At 43.1% G+C, this 23727-nt stretch overlaps 1 protein-coding gene across 1 annotated transcript in view; it reads left to right on the forward strand.

Moving 5' to 3' along the window:
- nova2 (NOVA alternative splicing regulator 2) overlaps positions 1–20954 on the forward strand; it is an 89193-nt gene extending 68239 nt beyond the window's left edge. The window contains exon 5 of the mRNA XM_078246971.1: positions 12860–20954. Coding sequence (XP_078103097.1) covers positions 12860–13882 — 1023 coding nt within the window. The 3' untranslated portion in view covers positions 13883–20954. The remainder of the gene's footprint in view (positions 1–12859) is intronic.
- Positions 20955–23727: the final 2773 nt, after the last annotated feature.

Here is a 23727-nt window from a genome sequence, read left to right on the forward strand (position 1 = left end):
AGAGAGAGAGAGAGAGAGAGAGAGAGAGAGAGAGAGACAGGACAAGCTGAGCCAAAAACAAAAGTCTGGCTGGCTGAGTGGGTGACTGAAAGCTGGAAGCACATCTGAACTCTTGTTAGCCGACAGCTGCTGAGTGACAGAGAGCTTTGCTGGAAGAAGCAGCTGCTGATAGAAAGAAAAACAGAGCAGCGGCGGCACACCGCGCCTCAAGGCCGCATAACAGGACAACAGACCAGCGACGAAGAAGATTTACGAGCTGAATAAATTCTTCTACCGACTCTAATGAGGTCTGACATGACATACAGACGGAGATAATTTATTGAGGGATTTTATTACTTGTATTATTTATTATTATTGTTTGCTTTTGTTTCCACCCCCCGCCCCCAAGTATGCTCTTGTAAAACATAATCACATCACTGTGTTCACTCTCCAACATGCTCTAATGTTACACTTCAAATTAGATATTAATAGTTTGGAAAGGGTGAGAAGTGCTCTCACAAAATCAATTTCACAATTCGATTGATACACAAAATGTCAACAAAGGATTTTTTTCAGTACTTTAAACTGAGTTAGGGGCTGTTTTTCCTCTGTTATATGGTAATGGTACAGTCCTAAATGAAAAACTGGACTTCAGTGTCCCATAATGCACTTTTACCTTGGACTTTAGGTAGTTGTTTGATTGCTACGTTTTTTATTTGTATTGTGATATATTGACAGATACATAAAATAGTCACTTAAAATAATAATTCAACACATTTGTATAGCATACAGTAAGCTAATTTGTTTGTGTGTTTGTCCCTAAAACTTGAAGCCAATTTGGAAATGTTCTTCAGATACTCTGATGGCCACAAGATGTTGAGTGTCGGACTCATTTATAAAACACAAAACACAAATGCGTACTTATTTATATAAAAAATTGGATCTCAATAGCTAATTTCACCTCACTTGGTCTGGTATGACAAGTAGCTTATGGTAGCTAATGTTAGCTAACTTTAGATGGACATGTATACCGACATTATTATGGACATAAGTATGCTCTTGCTCTTTGACTCTCCTCTATTCTGACTTCAAACAACGGACAAGTTGGGGGTAAGCAATGAACCCAAAAATTGTAACCTGTGGGTGATGTCACAGACACCAGGTGCATGTTTTGTACAGAAAGAGTTTCAGGTAACCTAGCCCGTTGTGATCATCCCTGTTTAAAGTGCTGTTGTTTTGTTGTACAGTAAATTCAGTCTTTTAAGAAAAGCATCACACAAACACCAGCGGTCGTGACATAAAAGCCAAAGAACTCTGGAGACCTCCCTTAAAGTGTTTATGTGTAATGTAGTAAGGCATCACCTACTTACTGCATCAATATTGTATTCATATTGGCAGTAAAACATGCCCTCTCTTCTGTTATTGTTGCATTATGGTGTTTGGAAGTGAGCTGCAGAGCCGGAGCTGTGTCCCCTGTGAGATCAGCTGTAAATGGCTTGTGGTTTTGTTGTGGTATTATTCTGGGGCTATTTTTGGCTCGGCCTGGCCTTTATTCAGACTGAAAACTGCTGCAGCACATAGGCCTATGAGCACTTACACTCATCGACTCTCGTCTGGCTGTTTTCCTGGCCGCTCCCTCCTGCCACTTCCTGCAGGAGAGAGGGGCCTTTTCCTGTGAACTTTCACCTCTAGCATGAACACCTGTTTCCTACTTCCTGTTATTGCCTCCAAGCACAGGAAGTTCACCGTAAATGTCAGGAAAACATAGAGTCTGGCTCATTTGGTGTCAGATGATGAAGAGGAGGGAGTATGATACTCCACGCTTCGCTGGTGAGAGAGAATCGATTCAGCTTCCGTTGAAAAATTAGTCAACACACCGACAAGTCCAGATAAGTTCTGTGTTGTTGATGATCAGTGAAGGAATTAAAGAATAAAGTCGGGGATTGATAGCATTTTATCAAATCTGCATCCTTTCAAATCCATTTGGATTCAGCTTTTAACATCCATAAGTAACTAAAGTTATAATTCTGACTACTGAAAATGACGTGATCCGCTGACCGGTTCCTCCCACAAGACTCACCACTCTGTCTGTTGTGTTGAACTACAAAAACATACAGTCCACTTGTCATCGTGGAGTGTTATTTTGTCTTTCGTTAACAAGACACGTGCATTGACAATACGTCTGATCTGTATTGTATTCAGTTGACTTGTGATCAGGTTTTTACACACCTGAGCAGTCATTTAAAGTCTGCTGCTTTCTTACCTTCTTACGTAACATTGTATCTTCCCGTCAGTCCTGTGATCTGCATACTCTGCCTCACTGCTGAGTTAGCAGAATAACGCACTCTCTGTTGTGTGTCTCTTATCTGCTCAAACAGCCATGATTGAGCGCCTGCATTATATTATCTCTGCTGTAACTCGCACATGTGAACATCACACATGGAAAAATGGAGAGAGGGGAGGAAAGGAGAGGAGAGGAGAGGAGAGGTATAAACACTAAGGACACAAGGGGTAAAGGAAGGAAGGAAGAAAGAAAGAAAGGAAATTGTATTATCTGATATTCCACAAACTGATTTTGTGTCTCTCAAAGAGAATGTTTAATATGTTTTTGCATTATGTGTAAGTACCTGCCACACGGTGTACTCTACAGATTAATCTTTTTATCTTTTTATTTTGACACACAATGTAAGGAGCTACAGACCTTCGCTCCCTGTACATCTGTTTAAAGAGAAAAATCTCCTGCCCTGTCATTAATATGTGCTCGTTCCAAATCTTCGCTGAAGTTACAATACTTGCCGTTTACTTCACATTCATACAAATGGAAATATTCTAGATGTATTATGCATCATTTGCACTCATCCCCAAATTTCAGCAGGTCATGTTTTGTATCTCTGGAAACTTTGGGGCCTGTGGGTTTAAGCAAGTCTTGGCTGCACCCATGTAATGATGGAACCAGCAGAAACACACTCACAATGTTTAACAGTTTCCAAAAATAAAAAGAGATTCATGGTCTGAAGTGGCAACTGGCCATTTGTGTGGGTTCCCTCTTTTGTCACATACTTTTGAGCCAGGTTGTGACAGTTCAATTTAATCTACAAATCAGGAGCATTTTTTAATGACTCCAGCAGTTGTATTTTTCATCACCGAACCACACGTTTTCTTTTTTTAAATAGTGTGTTTAACTTGAGCTGTTTCTATGGCTACGTCTGCACGTTACCCCATTAGGGCAAGAGAAATAATGTCATTTCATGTTGCATGTGTGTGTGTATGTGGGAATGTATGTACAAGCACTTTATAAAACGTTTAATGTCTCTCAGGAGAGGAAAATTTGCTCAGTAGGGCTGGGCGATATGGAGAAAATCAAATATCACGATATTTCTGACCAAATACCGCGATATCGATTCAGCAACGATATCGTAGTGTTGACTATCTTTGCTTTCACAAAATATTTACACAATGAGATTTTTGATAAATAATCATCAGTAATGTGGATATAATGACTAAGTGGGTAAAGGCAAATAATAGAACAGTTACAACAGTCTGGTAAGTTCAGAAAATGACATCACTTTACTGTAATGCAGCCTTTAAAACAGGAAAAGACAACACTTATGCCATATTACGTATGGATATATCTGTGAGTGTGTGTGCCTGTGCGCATGAATGTTCATATCCAAGTTCACACTATGTCCCCTCGCTGTCAGTCTTTGTACCCCGGCTCTTCTGTCCTGCAGTTATTTTTAACCTGCAGAGGGTGGGTTTTGGGCTCCTGGACGGGTCGGGGATAAAAGAAAAAAAAGACGGTGAGAGAGACGGAAAAAGAGGGATGACAGGTTGATGAGGGAGAGGCAGAGAGGAAGAGAGAGGGGCAACTAAGCCTATGGATCAGGAGGAGGCAGATTAAGCTAAAGTCCCCTACTTAAGACTTCAAAGTTCAAACTTCTGCAGCCTCAACAGTTGTCCGCTGTCCTCGACTTGCTGTGTGTGTGTGTATGTGTGTAGCCTACATGTAGGTGTGCACGTACATCTCAGAGAACATATGTGTATTGTTTTGTGTTTGTCTGTTTATCTTTGTTGGATTGTATGGTATGCACATTTTTAGTACGAGTATTAAGTACAAGTGAAATTATGAATTTATGAGCGTCTTTGCGTGTGTGCATCTTTGCCCATCTGTGTCTGTGCGTGTGTGCGTGCGTGTGTGCGTGCGTGTGTGCGTGTGTGTGTGTGTGTGCGGCCTTGTGACCTGGATGGAACGGGAGACAACGTCCGGACGAGAATTACATGACAGCTCTGATATAGTGAGATAGAGAAGAAGAAAGGAAGGAAAAATGGAAGGATAGAGAGATGACGGAGTGATGGGAGATGAAGAAAAGCAAGAGAAACAAGAGAAGAGTGACTTATTAGTATGGAACAGGTTACAAATATGGGATTAAATTGAGGTTAAGTTGCTTTGACCTATTAGAAAACATTTTCAGACACGTCACCTTGCTAGAATATGTGACAATAAAAGATGAATACTGGAAAGATAGGTGCATACAGGCGCAGTTTAAAGGTTTGCATGCACAAGTATGCTAAATGCAATTTAAAAAGTCTTCCATCCATCCATCCATCTTCATCCGCTTATCCGGGGTCAGGTCGCGGGGGTAGCAGCTCCAGCAGGGGACCCCAAACTTCCCTAAACTTAAAAAATCTTATTTCACACAATTTAAAATATGTGTGTGTGGATTTTATTTACAGATTTTATTGTTACTCTTTCAGGTTCAGGTTACTTTATTTGTACCTGTAGGTAAATTTGTTGCACAAATGGGATGATGCACGAGCACAAAGTTTCATATGAAAACATAAATACAACTCTGATTTAATCCCACAAAGTCATCTCTTGGTGGCGATATTTTATCTGAAGGTGAAAAGGCTTTTAGAGAGTGTTTACTAATGAAACTGAACTATTTATTATGTCAAGCCTGCACCACTAATTATTCGACAAATTCATTTTGATTGCTATTTATCACATAATGTCTTCACCAGTGAAACATTTCCAGCTTTGATTAAACAGAAAAATCTTTTCCGTCAGTACTCAGAATTTTGCGGTTTCTGCTCAGATTTGCGTTTCATGAAACTAGAACACGGAAAGGGGAGACGCCAGAGATGCAGCCGGCTGTTAATACATCTGCATGTCAAGACTAAACCCTGACAAACTACTGCAACATACTGTGCGTGTGTGTGTGTGTGTGTGTTACCCAAATTAGTTGACTTTACTAGAAAATTGCTTGGAAACCTGTGTGGCTTAAACCGTCTTAAAGCTTTAGTCCGTAACTTTTTAATATTAATGAACGTCCGTTACATTCAAGCCATTGCCAAATGAGTTGCTACAAAGCTAATTAAGACTATCAGCTCCACACAACTCTCTCTGTATTTCTCAGTATGACTATGTTCAGAAGATTGTGTTGTCCGGTGACTTTCGCGCGCAGAAAATCGAGTGAAGATAATGACCTCTTCTTAAGAGTTCATCATGTTGTTTTAATCCTCTGTGTCCTCACAAAACTAAAACCCAGATATCATAAATGCACACCCAAACATTGACAGAAAAGTATTAAAACACACTTTAACTAGGACAGAAACCGTTCAGAACATATATTTTTTCCCATGAGCCTTTGCATCGCTTCAGCGCAGAACACTTTTAATGACCCTGCCCCTCCCATACAGAAACTTAACATCCTTAGTTATCTCTGCTTAATATGATCTGTGCACTGCATACTTAAGCTGATTATTACAAACAACTAATGTGATTTAGTAAAGAATATGTTTTTTTAACAAAACATGAAAGAATAAAAGTTGAATTACAACTAAATCTGGGTTCACAGTTTTTGTGTGTGTGTGTGTGTGTGTGTGTGTGTGTGTGTGTGTGTGTGTGTGTGTGTGTGTGTGTATGTGTCATGGTTGTTAACTGTTTGCTTGCTGCCTCGTTTGTTAAATGAGACATCGTTCTGAGTCTCTCAGTTTTCTATGCTCCGGTGGCCTCAGCACCTTGTTAGCTTATCTTTACTACTTGTCTATGCAACACACAAGACAAGACAACACACATATACACACACACACACACACACACACACACACACACACACACACACACACACACACACACACACACACATATGCCCCCTCTGCCTCGATGTCTGTCTGCTTACAGGCTGTGAGGACAACAGGTCAACTTCAGGACAATGGAAATACTTTGTTAGGCAACTACTGTATTCTCCATCAGAGACTTAATTCAGTTGTAACATTTTAATATTTTCTCTTCACTCGCTTCTCAACATGATGACAATAAAGAAATAGGTGACGGGCAAAGTGGAGGCCTTATAAAACTTATGTTGATCATGTTATAAGAGGAGTGTTTTTTTCCCCCTTATAGATTCAAACAATAACTGCCACCACTTAAAATGATGATGTTTTTCTGTACATTTATATTGCCCTACCCCTGGGTTGGAGATGTAGAAAACATCCAATGCCAATCATCTGAGCCAGACAGTGGGAAGCTGGACCAATCAATGAGCTAAATAGAGTTGTTAAGATGATGTTGAAGAAATTATCAATGGTCTGTTTTGTTCATTCATCTAAGTATGAGGTTCATTGGACAAAGGGATGCAGCATTAGGGAGTTATGCTGTTACAGGGTGAAGAGCAGCACGGTCACAGAAGTAGATGTAGAGAGAACAGCTGCATACAAGGAATGGAACATTCTCTAATGTAATGCCATTTTATCTAGACAGGAACAGTGCACAATTAAACATTAACCTTGTGTAAAAACAAGGAGAGGTTTTAGCACATTTGCTATGTTCCGCCCGTGGTCCCTGGGCAGGTAGATGATGACGAGCTGCGCTATGTTTTAAATCTGAATTGAATTTGCTACACGGCTCTGACTAGGCGTCTGCAAAGTCATTTAGATTTCCTCCCACTGAGCAAATATAAACCCCAAGACTACGCCAGGTGAACCTCGTCAGGACATAACAAGCAGAGATGCATTGTGGGCCGACTGGATGAGGCTGATAAAGAGCTGCTAACCCTAAAATAATCATTAGTCTGGGGTTTAGGGTCCCAGGCTGTTCCAGTAAAAAACTGGAACTTTTGTTTTCATTCAGAACACAAGACAACAAAAGAGTTTATCTGAAAAACGTAATGTGCAAGCTAATGGTTTTTCTCGATTACTCAGTTTTTGTGATCATTAGTAGCCAAAATCATAATCCCGATTAAAGTTCCGTTTAATTGCGCAGCCCTAACTCAAAGTATGAACTGTTAGCAGTTTTGGCATTCATAAACCCCCAAACAGTCAAACCCTGAACTTGTTCCAAACTGCTCCAGAATCAAATCACCCCACTGTTGACATTGATTTGGACTTATCTGCTAAGCTGCCATCCCTGCTGAAGTCAACACTTTCCATCCCTGCTCCTCCTCCAATGTATTCATGAACAGGAGATTGGCTTTCACCTTTGACCTGGGTCCAGCAGCTGCAGCAACAGGACGTTCTTGTCAGCAGCTGGATGGATGCCAAACCCTCCTCTCCTCTCTTCTGTGGCAATGTTTCTCCTAAAAGATATAAAGCTCTTCAAGTAGAAAAACATAAAACAAAAAGGGAGACACCAGAGATGCAAAAATGTTAAACCAGAGCAGCTGAGGAAAAAACAAACATGAAAGAGCCATCACCGTGATTGCCTGAATGCTGCCAACTGTCACATAATCTTCTTCTCTGTGGCGGCTTTGCAGTAAGGTGCTGGGTGCAGAGGATTGTGGGTAGGTACAAGGCTGGCTGACTGGCTGGCTGGCTGGCTGGCTGGCTGGCTAAGTCGGCCATTAGAGCGTACCAAATAAATCCAGGATGAAGATGATGATTTTCACAACACCTTCAGATTGAGAACGGATTGTGTGTGTGGGAGTGTGTGTGTTTGACTTCGTCAGAAGAGGTTTAAAACCTCTTTAAAACTGTGGAAGGAGAGAAAAACAACAATATGGGAAGAACGAAACGTGAGGGAAGAAAGCAGAGCAAGCAGAGGAGGAGGAGGAGGAGGAGGAGGAGGAGTGGAGGCAAACGGCGAAGCTCATTAGAGAGAATCAGTTGAATATAAAGATGGTAGATGTGATCATTAGGGCCAGAAGGGATCAGACATTACTGTACGCCACTGTTTATCCTCCCACCAACACTCTGTGCGTGTGTGTTTGCGTGTTTGTGTGTGTGTGTGTGTGTGTGTGTGTGTGTGTGTGTGTGTGTGTGTGTGTGTGTGTGTGTGTGTGTGTGTGTGTGTGTGTGTGAGAATGTTTCAGTGCAGAGGATGAAAGGCTTCATGGGTAAAATCATTTTGGCTCCCTCCCTCCCTCTCTCTCTCTCTCGCTGCCTGTCACTTGTTTATTTCATCCCTCGTCTCAATTTTTACCCCCCACTGCCTGCTCATCTCCTCACCACAAAAACAACCATCCTGAAAATGTTGCGACTCGGGAAAAAAAAAAAAACGTGCGGGGACATTTCTTTTTTTCAGATGCAAAATTAGACTTCAGCAGTGATAAACACCAAGGAGTTCAAACCTTTTAAAGCACAATTAAGGCATCACACATCATGTATACATCTTCCCGCAGATGTTTATTCCTAACATCGTGAGGATTTTGGAACACTTTCCTTATTTTCCCAAAACTTCCTGCATTAAAATCAAATGTATTTTGTCGCAGATGTTGACCAATACAACACCTCTTCAGTCATTAAAATAATAAAAGTAGAGGATTGTGCAGAGGTATGATCTCTGAGAGTGCTTTTAGGGGCTGGATGATGACATTAAAAATGATTTTTTTCTCCAAGTAGTTCACTTCTCTCCAAACTAATTAATTACTATAGGTTTTGGTTGTTGTGTAATGCATGACAGTGGAACACAGTTGATTATTTTTCATGTCATTTTGAGTACCTTTGCCATATGTGCTTAGTGATTTCTCGTATTAAAGGTAACTCGACTATATAGGGCCAATGCTCAGAGCTCAACAGAAAACAGAGTGGCTCAGTTCCAGCAGTGTTCACACTTTGTTAGCACTTTGCTCTTCTCATTAATCTACACAGGACAGCAGATTGTAGCCGAGTCTCTGATAGCAGCAGGACGTAAACAGACGTGTTGAAGGAGCCTCGCTGTGTTCGAGCCTCACAGTAACAACACTAATCAATAGAAACGGACTACAAACTGCCACTCGTTCTGAGAGAAAAGATGAATGAACAAAAAGGAATAAAATTGCACCTGATAATCCCGTAGAGCGACACACCGACGCCTCACAAACAAACACTCACAGGGGGGGGAAGATAATTCTCTTATATTCAACTCAAAGCAGCGAGAAGTGAATATTTGACGCTGTCTGCTGGTTTAAAGTGGCTCCCTCCTACATGCCCCTTATTCATTTTCTATTTCTATGTAAATTCATCTTCCGCTTCGTGGAAAGCTGCGGTGCAGAGAGCGAGCTGTGGAATGCGGCGTGGCAACAAACCGCTGCATCGAGGCTGCTGCCGCGCAGATGTAGTTTGACTTAAAACTGCAGCAACCAGAGGGGAAGGGAGGAGGGATAAAGGAGAGGAGGAGACAGGGGAGATAATTGGTATGGCCTTCGCATTTTTCTTTTGTAAGTTGAATTGATCCCCCTCGCTTTGAATCCTCTTAATTTCTCTCTGTGTGGAAAAACAGAAAGCAAAAAAATAGTGCGTCTTGTGCTCTTTTCTCTGAATCAATCAGCCCCTCCCTCGCTCCCTGTCGCTTTCATTTTATCGTCCTCTTTTCTTTATCAAGGCCAAGTCATTTTTTCTCCTCAGCCCTCCCTCGTCTCCAACCCACACGCTTCCTTTCTGCTCTCAATATGAATATTCGACATTCAGACAGACAGTAGATAGCAGTGGTATACAGTAGTTTGCTCTGCAGAGAGTGGGATAAATGCTAGGAGGAGAAAGCGCGGCACTCGTACACACACCCACATGTTTTAGCGAGGCGGCTAATCTGCTGCAGAAGTCGATAACCTCTCCAGCTGCAGGTGTCCTTGTTTGTGAAAAAACGACTTTGCAGAAAAAATGTCTGAGCTGAAGAGCAAAGAAAATGAAGTCGCAGCAGAAGTTGTTGTTTTTTTTGTCTTACACTTTCCTCTGGTCTGTTTCCATTCGGCAAAGTGATGCTTGCTTTACTGAGAGAAATAGCAGCTATCCTATTGAACCCATCACTATTCACTTTCACTCACTCAAAATGATGTCAAATCTATCATTCAGAATTTGGAAAATCATGAAAACAAAGCATTAACGCAATCCACAGAAATGTGTGCACAATAAAAAAATTCTTGTAAAGTGATTTCATTTTGTATTAAACACATTAGAGAGATTAGTTGTAATGTAATCTAATCTTTTTAAAGAATAAGAAATTTGTTGCACCCCAATTGCATGCTTGGATGAAATTTAGAATGGCATTAGAATCACTTCAGGTTAATGACGTCCCATAGGCTGTCACAAACCGGTCCGCACAGCCGTGACAAAAAAAGGGAGATGCGCACAACAAAGCCAATTAACAAATGATATATTAGTTTAAATAATAACATAAAAGGAAACTTAAACGGTGGGGTGTGTATTCAGTAAGGTCAGTAGTGTGGGTGGGTGCATGAGTGAAAGAATGTACTGTATGCGCAGTGTCGTGAGATGCAGCAACACACCCAAGGCCAGGATGATGTGTCAAAGAGGAGAGACCACAACGGAACTCAAAAGGCCTTTAAAAGGTTCACTATGGCGGCTGTGGCTCATTTGAAGGTCAGTTGTTCAATCCCAGGCCCTGCAGTCCCATGTCAAAGTGAGGGCAAGACACCGGACCCCGAATTTCTCCCATGTGTGGATGTTTGTCTGATGACCAGGTGGCACCTTGTATGGCGGCCTCGGCCACCAGTGTATGAATATTTGTGTGAAGAATGTGTGTGTGAATAGTGCCTGTACAGTGTAAAAGTGCTTTGAGTTGTTAAGCCTAGAAAAGTGCTATATAAAAACAGTTCATTTATAGCCTGGATGCCAGCCGAACTGAGCCCCGTCCACAACATTTGAGGTCGGGAAGTTCGGTCTGGACTTGATCTGTTGTGGAGCAACTATGCTCGAACCAGAGCTGTTTGGACCAATCAAATTGTCAGGGCGGGCTTTATACGATGATGGACAGATGATCAACAGTAATGTAATCAACCACGTCACCAAAGAGTTGAATTTGTTTACAAAAAGGTGGCTGCCGCTGGAGAATTGAGATGTGTAGATACCACCTTCGCGTCTGTTATAGAAGATATCGACAGAGCATTAATTTTAGAAGAGGAACAGAGAACCGCGATCACGTATGTATACACATTGCCACACCCATCCGCACGACACGGAAACTTCCGCCTCTGCCTTTGCTCTGTTGAAGCCTGCCTTTGACTTGCAGCTTCTGTGACGTCTGTCTCCGTTGCTCTGATTGGTTGTAGGCAGGGGCGGTTCTACACTGAATCACACCCAGGGCGAGACCCCCTTCGACACCACCACCACTATCATCAGCCACGAGAGCTGATGAAGGTCCTGCTACTGCCGAAAACATGTTTTTTTTTCGCTTTTTTCTTTTATTTGAGCCGCTTGGGTAACTTTGTTTCATTTTCGCGTTTAGACCATTGACATAAAAGAAAGGTTTAGACTCGTCTTGCTCCGTCTCTGTGTACTTCCGTGTTCTCCTGTCACCGTGTGTTTATCTTTCGCGCCGGGCCCCGCACCGTTATGGACTAGTCCATTTCATTGTGAAAGTAGGGGGTGAAAGTAGGGGGTGCAAGCAGGGCGTCGATTTGGCGACTGCCCGGTTCGCCCGTGCCAAAAACCGCCACTGGTTGTAGGTCTATCCAATTGAGTCCAGAGGCATTTTCTTTCCTGGTTCGGTTGAAACACGTCCCATAATCACAGCCCAATGGAGCAGTATCAGACTCAGATTCTGACTAGAATCAATTCTCCAATAACTGTAAAAAAAGAAATTCCACTAAAGAACATTCCAGTGTTACATATGATGAACAAATGAAAAAGTATAATAACTGAAAATGAAATATACCACGCTGTGTTTGGACATGGAGAGTGTGTACATGTGCGCGTGTGTGTGTGTGTGTGTGTGTGTGTGTGTGTGTGTGTGTGTCATTGCCTCACTCCCGTTCACTACCCTTTGAATGCTGGAGCTGTGTTTCCATGACAACGCTGACCCTTGGGAGTCAATGTTAGTTTTTTTTTACACAAGTAGCCTCTTTAGAATTCCTCTCTCTCTCTCTCTCTCTCTCTCTCTCTCTCTCTCTCATCCATCCTTCCCTCCCACTCTATGTGCCTCTCTCTACCATTTCATCACCAACTTGCACTTTGTCTATTTCTCTTCTTTTCTCTCTGTTACGTACCAAAGAAAAAAATGAGTTATGTGTTAAGTTGGTGGAGACACTGTAATTGCACACTCCATAATGTTGTATGTCTATCGCATATCTTTCTCCTTCAGGACATCATTACACTGCTGACACACACACACACACACAGACACAGACACACACACACACACACACACACACACACACACACACACACACACACACACACACACATCTCTCCATCTCGCTCTCTCTGTATTCAAACATGGTTCAGTCTCTCTCCCTCTTTTCTTTGGCTGTTTTTTGGCTCTGACCTTGTTTTTAAAGTCTACTCTTGAGCTGAACAATGTGTGCACCATTTTACCCTGTTTTGCATGACAAAAGAAAGATTTTTCATCGCCAATCCCCACCTCTGTGGAAAACCAATAACATATGTTTTCTTTTCTTGTCTTTTTCCTCTTCCCCCCCCCCCCCGACTTCCCTGCCCCTTCCACCAGGCCAAGCTGATTGTCCCCAACAGCACGGCGGGGCTGATCATTGGTAAAGGTGGAGCCACAGTTAAGGCGGTGATGGAGCAGTCCGGGGCGTGGGTCCAGCTATCCCAAAAGCCCGAGGGCATCAACCTGCAGGAACGCGTTGTCACCATCAGCGGGGAGCCAGAGCAGAACCGCAAGGCCGTCGAGATCATTGTCCAGAAGATCCAGGAGGACCCGCAGAGCTCTTCCTGCCTCAACATCTCCTACTCCAACATCACAGGACCCGTCGCCAACTCCAACCCCACTGGCTCCCCATACGCCAACTCCACCGAGGTAATGCCGTCCGCGGCAGCCGCTGCAGCAGCCACAGCTTCCTCTCTGCTCGGCCAGGCCAGCCTGGCTGGAGTCGGGGCCTTTCCAACCACCATGTCCAGCCTCTCAGGCAACGACCTGCTGGCCATCACCTCCGCCCTCAACACCCTGGCCAGCTACGGCTACAACACCAACTCCCTGGGCCTGGGGCTGAATCCCGCTGCAGCCTCAGGGGTGTTAGCAGCTGTGGCAGCTAACGCTAACCCAGCAGCAGCCGCAGCAGCTAATTTGTTAGCATCCTATGCCAGCGATGCATCCACCAGCGCAGGTCACCCAGCAGCAGGTCTCGGAGGCTTCTCCCTGGGATCCCTGGCTGCCGCTACAGGGGCCACCAATGGCTACTTAAGTGCCGCATCGCCCCTGGTGGCGTCATCTCTACTGGCCACGGAGAAGCTAGCAGAAGGAGCAAAGGAAGTGGTCGAGATCGCCGTGCCAGAAAACCTGGTGGGAGCCATCTTAGGGAAAGGAGGGAAGACGCTAGTGGAGTACCAGGAGCTGACCGGCGCCAGGATCCAGATCTCAAAGAAAGGCGAGTTCATCCCTGGAACTCGGAACAGGAAGGTGACCATCACAGGTTCCCAGGCCGCCACACAGGCTGCACAGTACCTGATCAGCCAGCGAATCACCTACGAGCAGGGGGTACGTGCCACCAACCCACAGAAGGTGGGCTAAACCTGACAGCCAATGAGAAACGAGGAGGAAAAGAGGAAGAAAAAAAAAAAGAGTGGGGGTTTGGGGGAGGAGTATAAAAAAGTGAGAGTGAGAATGGAAGAAGGAGAGGAGAGCAAGAATGTCAGAAGGAATCGCCCGCGCCGTTTTCTTCTGCGTGTTTTCAGTATTCTCTATTAAAAAAAAAAAATTTGACGCGAAGCAAAAATGTGCTGAGAAGACGAGGAGGGAGAGGAGCGAGTTATCACGCTGAAAAACCAAGAAAAAAATGTGTAACATGTAAATAAGGTTTTATTACTTAACGTCTTGACCTTTCGGGATTTTTTTATTGTTTTGTTTTATTGTTTTGTTTAGTAAATTAAGCTGTCTGTTTGTTCGTTTGTGTATTGTGTGGACAAAGCTGAATGCCATGTAGACAGGCCGACTGCCTGAGAGGTGACAGGAAGTAGGGGGAGGGAGGGAAGGGCATGGGCACGGAGAGGGGGAGGGTTTGCGTTTACAGGGTACAACCCTCCGCCCCCCCAACCCAAAATCCCTTATGGAAACAACCCTTACCCCTCCCTCCCCCTGCAGCCCACACCCCACACCCTCCTGTAGGGTTTTTGTTTTTCTTCTAGTTTTGATTTGCCCCCTCGGCCCCTGGCCCCGCCTCCTCCCAAAGCCTCTCTCACTACTTGCCCACAGCCTTGCCCTGCCCTCCCCCCTCCTCCCTTTTACAAGGGTTTATAATGAGCAAGACTGCAATCTTAACCCTAGTGCGTGAGGGAAGAAACGTCCTCGAATCCCCCCCAACCCCTTTTATTCTGTCACCCGCCTATGATCTCACCTCCCCCCTCTGCCCCTCTTTCTGAGAGATGAAGGAAGGGTGAAGTGAAATTGGGGAAGGGTGTGGGGGGAGAGAATCAGCTGGGCGTTTCTTCATTTGCACACCGCCCCCCTGTATACCCTGTGATGTATCCCACTAGCAGTGCAGCGCCGCAGGTGTTATGGCACGTAGCCTCTCCCCCCCTCCCCCCCCAGCCCATACGCGCAGCTCTAGTGTTTGAGATAGAATGCCGAGGCGCACGCTGATGATCTCACGTAGTGCGAAACCGACGAGAGTGATACTGTGCAAGCTGCGGCAAACACAGGATCTATGGCATCTTTTTGCAGTCTGCTGTGATAATTCTGTTAATGATAATGTCATGACTATTACGATAGGAATCATCACCATCGTCATTATTTATTAATGAGTTCACCCATAAAAAGCTCAGTTGTTTCTTTATTTTTTATCTGTGAATTCAGGTTGACATGAATGTAAATGAGACTATTTTTGATTTGAATCTTTTGTTTTAATTTAAGTGGATTGAAGATGAATAGTAATGTCACATAGTGTAATATATGTCTTATTTAAGTCCAGTAAGAAAGCCGCCCCAGGCATTAATATCATCACAGTAAAGGATCACCTTATATATCCAGTCAAAGAGCAGAACAGGGAACGCGCACACACACACACACACACACACATATACACACACACACACACACACACACACACACACACACACACACACACACGCACACACTGAAACAAAATAATATGATGCCATATTTGGTGCTAGAAAAGGGAATTCACCATATCTATGATGCAGTCTGCATTAGCAAGACAATATCTGCAAACCACTCACACCACAGGCTGCAGTGCAGCAACTTAGCAGCTATATTAACCTCTAACGCCTGGTCATTCTAAATCTGTAGTAATATGCCCTGTTACAGTTTGCCCACAAAGCTAAATTGGAACTGAACTGAATAATTGAGTTGAACTGAGCCTAGTTCTCAGATGAACTACTACTGCCCAGCCTGTGGTCTTACAAACCCTTTAGACAAACCCAATCCACAGACTAGATCAAGCAAGAGCACTTAAGACTACTGAGAAATGCAAACATTGAGAAACACTGAAACATGACGAGGGAACATTGTTCGTCCGGGGTCCACTGCTAAATCTGCGAGCCTCACTGGTAGATTTGCTATTTTGAGACAGCGTGTATATCAGTAAAGGAGAGAAATAGCCTCACTGATTTTTGCCCTTATCAGGCAACCGTCCGACTGCCGATGAGGTAAAAGGCAGACATGACAGATTTTCAACATACGTCCAGGGAGCTGAGGTCGTTTCTGCCTCTGGCAAACTGCAGGTCTCCCATGGCAACAGGTTTACGGCCCACTGTAGACACAAGAGGCTGCTGAAGATGCTGTTGTTTCTTTTGTTGTTAATTTTTTTGTTTGTGTCGTGTGTTGTTGTTTTTTTTACAATCGGAGTACACTGAATTTTTGTCTTAATGCACTGTGAAGCGAGGGAGCGGTTCTCTCTGCCTATGAGGTTTAGGGATGTGTGCTGTAGGCGGCATCGCGATTGGACGGTTTTTGTATGGCAGGGATAAAAAAAAAAAAACACACACACATATATGAATATATATGTAGAATGCATATGAAGAACTTCACCAGAAATGTACGTCGTAATGAATACTGGAGGAGAAAGAGACTAGGTCGATGAAGAGGATCAATCAATTGAGGTCACGAGTTGAGATCAATTAGATTCTGCTTACCTGTTGTCTTGGAAAAGTGTTTTGTAATCAGAGGGTGGGATGTTGGGGGAGTGTTAGGTGTCCAGTAGCAAATTAAAGTGACTGGAACAAATTATAAATTCACTTTTCTATCGCAGCTGTGTCTTTTTCATAAACAGTTGAAATTGATAATGTACTGTACATCCAATGGGCAAACCCCTGGACACATATTTAAGTCCAACAGGAGTTGAAGTGTGACGGAATGTAAAATGCCAAAAATGAGGAGGGGGTGCATTTGATTTATTGACCTAAACAGCCTGGTGAGGGGAGGGAACTCCTCCGAGATATAAAAAAAATAATAAAAATAACGAAAAAAAAACTTTTTTTTATTCTTTTTAAACCAATCCGACCCAAAATCCTCCACTGTGCTACCGAATGTGTCACTCTCTGTTGGAGCGCCAGTGAGGGTTTATCTCCACAGCTTGGTAAGGAGGCTTCTTTACTCCCATCTAACACCATCCACACTCACCCTCCCTCCCACCCAGTGCACTCCCATCTTGACACCCCCTCTCCTCCTACTACATCGCTCCATGGGTGACTATGTCTGGTATTATGATCAATGCATGTCTGCTGCTTGCCCTGACAAACACCACAGATTGAGTCTCTCTTCTCTTTGCCTCCTCGGGCGGCTGAGGCTTGGAGACGCCACGATGCACCACCATCAGAAAACGACCCCGCCTGCAGACGGAGTCATAGTTGAGGCTGGCAGGGCACAGTGCATAAACCCTCTTATCTGTAGTTTGGATCAGTGAGTTTTATTTTTAATAAGAGAAACATTGTTGATTTGGAATAGCTTGCTGCACAAACATAAAACATACACATATTGTGAGGGAATATTTTGCCATTGATGGGGTTTGACTGGATTTATGTTTGATATTTTGTGGCAAAAACCTCATTAAGACCATAGAAAGATAGTAGTCGTTGTAGATAGTGTGCTTTTGTTCCACTGTAGAACTGTACTGTGCTGTAAACAGTCAGTAACCGATTTCCCAGTTTATTTAGTGCACGTTACGCCAGGTTTCAGCAGGTAGAGTACTGCTTGTTTTATCATTCATCAAGCAAAAATGGCAAACAATTACTGATAACAGCTTTCCAAATGTGAGGATATGCTGCTCTTATTTGTCTTGTATCATTGTACGTTGGATATGTTTGGTGTTCGGACTGTTGGTCAGACAAAACAAGGAATTTGGACGTAGCTGTTCTGGTAACTTGACTGTTTTCACTATTTTCTGACATTTTATAGACTGAACAAATATTCAATTCATCTAAATTAAGATTTTGAAGATGAATGCTTAATTAAAGATTCATTCCTCCATTCAGACAAACCTGCTTCTATGGAAAACCGATGGTGGGGATTCTTTATCGCAGTCAGAGCAGGTTCAGTTTGTTGTACAACTTGCCTCATTGCTAAATTACTTTGTAAGCAGCACAGTGCGTTTACAGTGGAAAAACTGCATTGGAATTCCTAAAATATAGGTGCCATTTGAGTTGATTACTACTGGACGGATTTCTTTTTCATCTCATTAATTAAACCTTAGAAAGATCTTTTCTTAGTTTGTCTTTTATACAGCAGCCAATCTCTTAAGTTATATTAATGTTAGGGGGTCGAGATAAAATGTGATGAGTACTGGAAGCAATACACTTAGTGGCATGTTGCCTTGTCCTTTATCCTCTGTCTGCCATAGGAGCTTTGGATTTAGATGTTGAATAGGTTTACATTTTATTTTATTTTTAATTTGTGGACAATGCTGCTATACAATAACTGATGTACTAAAAATACAAGGTTAAAACATATCGAAATCTGTCCTTTAGCTGGAGAGGCTAGTCTCAATACGAGCTCTGTTATAAGCTGACGATAAGTTAATAATAGTGTAATTCTAACCTGAACAAGTTAAACCTGTGCCAAAATAGGTCTTTACAAAGTGAAACTGTAAATGTGTTGAACCCACATAAGATAAGAGGAAACATACTTTTATATTAAGAAAATGTGAAAAGTGCCAAATGAACCATATTTATAATTTACATAGGAAGAGAGTGGTCCATGTGACAGTTTTTAAGAACTAAGTAAACTAACGGTCAAAGCGCCTCAGTACAGCAGTTTGTTTAAACCCTCTCTGTTCCTGCCACAAGACGAGGGACCGCCATGTTAGCTGAGGATTAGCCAGTCCTCTGGGAACTACACTTCCCAGAATGCAACAGCACTATGACTCTGGGGGCTAGACAAATCAACATAGCGATAGGTTAGCATAATTATGCTAAAAAAATGTGACTTGATAGCATTCTTAAATACAGCCTTTTATAGTTACAATGAAAATGTATTTTGTGGAAATAGATGTTATCTTTTTTGCACGTCTATATTGCATGATATCAAAGTAAAGCGTGGACAAAAAACAAAAAAAAAGGAAAAAAAAAAACAAAGAAACAAAAAAGAAGTGATTAGGCAGTGTGTCATTCATTTTTCGGAGACAAATCTTTGCATGCCGATAAGGGTAGAGCATTTTGATATTGTTTTACACGCGTTCAAATGTTCAAATGTTTGTTTGTTTGTTCAAATTTTTGATTTTGACGATACAACAGAATGAGTATTTTGTCGTTGTCTAAAGATCCTCACAGGGATACGAACAAAACTCTCGAACAAACCTAAAACTATTTTGCTACTTGCTGAGCGAGCTTGTACTAAAAAAAGTTCTCAGTTGCTGCCTAACTTTAGACAGAAAATAAACAAGTTTTGTTTCAAATTAAGACTATTAATTATTACTAAGAGATTGTCCATGAATGTACTCACCTCTGCATAAGTTTGCATATCACTCCTCTGACCACCGACGTGTAGTAGAGGCTTACGTGTGTTTTCGTGTGTTTTTGTATTCTAACATTACTAACTCTCGACGCACTGTCAAACTCAGTATAACTCTTTTGTCTGTCTCCCCCCCCCCCCCCCCCCGTCCCCGTCCCCCGTCCCCCCACGCTCTGAGCTCTGGCTTGTCCTGTCATTGATATGCACCTTATTGACCTCAAATATGACATGGAGCATCTCCAGCCCCGCCCAGTGTATTTTTACAGGGTTGGGAGAAATTCGTAAAAAGAGAGTGTGTGAGAAAGCGAGGTGAAAACTCCCCTCCTTCACCTACAAATCCTGCAAAAAAAAACACACACACACACACACACACACACATACACACACTCTGTTTGCTGCACTCTCGGTCTCCCTCGGGTGCCTCGCTGCAGAATTGGGGACGGATTGTGTGTTCACTCCTTTAATATGCAATCCCAGTCTCTGATCTCAGGGAGAGAAACAAAACTTGCATTGCCAGTGTGTTCTCTCTCTCTCTCTCTCTCTCTCTCTAATTAGATGCGTTATTGGGTTTAGTGTCAAACAAAAAAAGAGAGAAATTTTGCCAAAGTCTGTCCACCTCTATCAGTCTCTCATTCCTTATTATGCAACCAGAGTATTTCCAGTGTGGTCATGTTTTGTATCCTGACAGATGTTGTCATGGGAGATGGCCCGCTTCCTACAAAACTCCCCAAAAAGAAAAAAAAAAAAATCGAGAAAAAATTCCATTTCTGCTCCTAGCGACATGTTTGCACTAAACTCTCTGCTGTTACTGTGCATGGCAGGCCGAGCTGAGGTGGGGGTCAGTGTGCGAGACTACTGTAGATGTGTAGCCTTACTGTAGGTGTTTATTCAGCAGTGTATTCACATGTGCATGCTCCTCTCTCTCCCTCTCTCTGAGTTTGTCTGCTTTAGGCCAGCTCCGTGCTCGTGGTGTCTGTGTTGCGACGTAGCCGGCTAGTCATGTTTTTTCCTTTCTGTTTTTATTGTGATGTGTAGAGGAATGCAAACTCAACTCTCACCTGCTCACCAGGTGACCTCATTGCTTCTCAGTGGGTGTGGCTCCTCGACATAGTCCTCCGATTTTGTTTTGTGCCCCTCCCCTCCCCTCCACCGCCACCGCCACCTCCACAAACTCAAACCCACTCTCACCCACACCCACCACTGACCCTCCCACCTCTTCGAACACCCTCTAAGACATATTATGGGATCCCGCTCTTCCCCCTTTTTCACCCCTCTTCCTCCCCCAACTCTGGCCCCATCGAAGCACCAGCAACTGTAGACTGCATTTGTCATATCACTGTTTTTCTGTTCCTTCTTCTCGTTCTTTGTTGATTTTTTTTTTCCTGGTTTTTGATTTGTACTGTATGCTCTGTCTAACCTAGACCAGTTTTAACAAAATGCCATTTCTGTGTGTAGCCTGTTTACCCCACGCACACACACACACACACACACACACACACACACACACACACACACACACACACACACACACACACACACATCCATCCATGCCCTCTTCTTTGCACTTTCACAGCCCACTCCTCCTCCTTGCCCAAAACACACACACACACACACACACACACACTTTCCTCCTCCGCCTCCCACGAGTCTCTTCTCTCGAGTGCCAAAATAGAACAGAGAGAGGGAAAAAGACAACAACAACAACAACAACAACTACCATTCCAAGCGTTTCTTTGAGTTGTTCTTGTGTGTCGGACATCCATCCTGGAAGCACCCATGAAGCCAGCATGCTCCGCCCTCATAACATGATGTCGCTCATGACGCCTCAACTGAACAGCACCTTGCCCCCTACCACCACCACTCCTCCTCCTCCTCCTCCTCCTCCTCACCACCCCCCACAGAGCTAAACCCGACAAGGATTAACCCCTCTGCAGGTTGGCTACCTACCTACTGTCCTGCCTCTCAACCTACCTAAAAAAAGCCCTACCGCTCATGCCAGCTGCTTTCCTAATTCTGTCATCTCTTCAGCCTGTGGGACTTCATTGATTGTGTGCCATAGTGTTGGGGGCACCTTTCACTCTCCTCACCCCCCCCCCCCTCTCTTTCTACTCCCCCCCTCACCTTTTCTCTCTTTCTATCCCCCCTCCCCCACCAAACTCTCTCGCTCTCCATTTGATTTTTCTTGATGGGAAAGATTGAAAAACTCCATTTTCTAATGATGATTATTTGTTTGTTTTTTTGTTTAACATCCAAGCCACGCACGCCGACACACGCACCGCCCCTGCGCGGTGGTGTGGGGAGTGTTAACGCACCGTCAGCTGCGCAGCCATCCTCTGTCTTCTTGAACTTTTTGAACTTTCATCACCCCCCCCCCCCCTCATGAACTTTATTGACCTTCTTCCTCCTCCTCCTCCTACCCCCCTTCTGTGTTCATCCAACTGTTTGGACGATAACTCTCCATTCCATCCCCAAAACCTCTCTGAGACTGTGCAATGCTAGCTGATATGATTGGATTTTTTTTGTTTGTTTGTTTGTTGCTCATCATTGGGGACAATTCTCTGAGATATAAGTCGAAAAAGAACAAAAAAATATATATATGAAAGGACGGAAAAAAAAAAGGAAATGCAGACAAACAAAAAAAGAAGAAGGAAAAAAAAAAAAACACTAAACAACTGTTTCTCCACAATTTCATTTTTTTTCTCTCTCATTGTAAATATTTTTTGTCAGATTTTTTTGCTGAGCTGTAAAGAGAAAAGTGTTGAGCAGAAAGGGGCCGGCAGCATAAAGAGGTACTAGTGGACGCGGTAGACGATCATTACACTTTTCATCCTCTGTATCCGATAGTTAGGTCTGCCTGTATAATCGGCTATGCTAGTTCTGCTGTGTTAACCTGTGCTGTTGTTATTAGTGTTGATTTACCTACTGTATTTGCTGTTTAGCTTCCATGTTGGTTAGAAAACTCTTTAGATACCTGTGCTCATGGAATATTAATACTAACCTTGAGAAGTAGTCCGAGCCATTCTCAACGTAGGCTTGTTTTTGTACATTTGTTGATGTTTTCCTAACAGTGATTTGTAGTAGCGCTAGTATCTTTTATCATCAAGCCATAGTTATGAAAATGCTTGGTCATTTTAGCGACATATCATCGTGGAAAACGGCTCGACTCGGCTCCTCCAGGTTGGAGAACAAAAAAAAAACCCAGGGAGGTGGACAGAACAAAAATAAAAAAAAAAATTAAAAAAGAAAGATACTAAGCTCCTCCCGGGCTACAAAACGAGGAAGCTGAGCTGCTAACTTTTGTGCAATACAGTCCTAGTTTACATAACATAGAATCATAGTTTAGAGATGAATAACCTCTGCAGGTGCCACTCAACCATCCTGCTACCTGCAGAACCAAACTTGTGGCATATCTCAATATTTCTCCTGTACATCAGAGACATTTTGAAAGTATTACAGTGACTGCGTGAGATTAGACTCCCCCATTTCATCGCATTGCTCTGAGCTCCACTCTTGATTTATGCTGCCTGCCCCATTGCCCTGAGAACACCACATGAGCTATTTATTTCTCAGACTATTATTATTATGATTCTATTAATAAATAACAACGCAACACGAAAAAGGGAACGACTGGAAAAAGGTGAATTAATATTAGTATTGTTTTGTTTTTATTTTTTAGTATTTTAGTGGTTGCTTTTAACAACATTCATTAACTGACTTAAAGAGTATTGAATATTTAATGTAATTGTAGCATTGTGTTTGTAAAGAGAAAAAAAAACCTAGTGAGTTGTGTTTCTTGACTTGTGGATTACCAGTGAAGTGGGCAATCTAGTGCTAATATATATGAGGTCTTTTTTTAAGGATTCTTATTTTGCGACAGCAACAGCAGTCATTATAAATGTTCATTTTAGCATCACCTGTCTTCCGTTGTCTTATTCTTCACCTTCCACCACACTCTGCATCATCACAGTAACACATCGCAAGTCTGGGGGTGGGCAAGAGTGTGTGTTTGTGTGAGTCGTGGCGTGTGTGTGTGTGTGTGTGTGTGTGTGTGTGTGTGTGTGTGTGTGTGTGTGTGTGTGTGTGTGTGTGTGTGTTTGTGTGTGTATGTGTGTGTGTGTTTGGGGAGCAGGTGTGTTTTTGTCAAGAATGAATGTGAGTGTAAGTTAACAAACTGTGTGTTTATTTGTGTGTCTATGCAAAACGTGGTAAATTTGTGTGTTCCTGTGTCTGCTCACTTAGTGCATGTGTGCATGTGTGTGTGTGTGTGTGTGTGTGTGTTTTGTGTTTTGTGTGTGTGTGTGTGTGTGTGTGTGTGTGTGTGTGTGTGTGTGTGTGTGTGCTCGTTGGATATGTGAGGGCGGGGTTCAGGGTGGGTGTTCTGTCCAGTGTCCACCAAAAGCTAAAACCTGTCAGGCTTCCATACCTCCTGATGGAACCTCCTGACGTTATAGCTG

The sequence above is a fragment of the Sander vitreus genome, chromosome 3, assembly GCF_031162955.1.
Source record: "Sander vitreus isolate 19-12246 chromosome 3, sanVit1, whole genome shotgun sequence".
Lineage (NCBI taxonomy): Eukaryota > Metazoa > Chordata > Actinopteri > Perciformes > Percidae > Sander > Sander vitreus.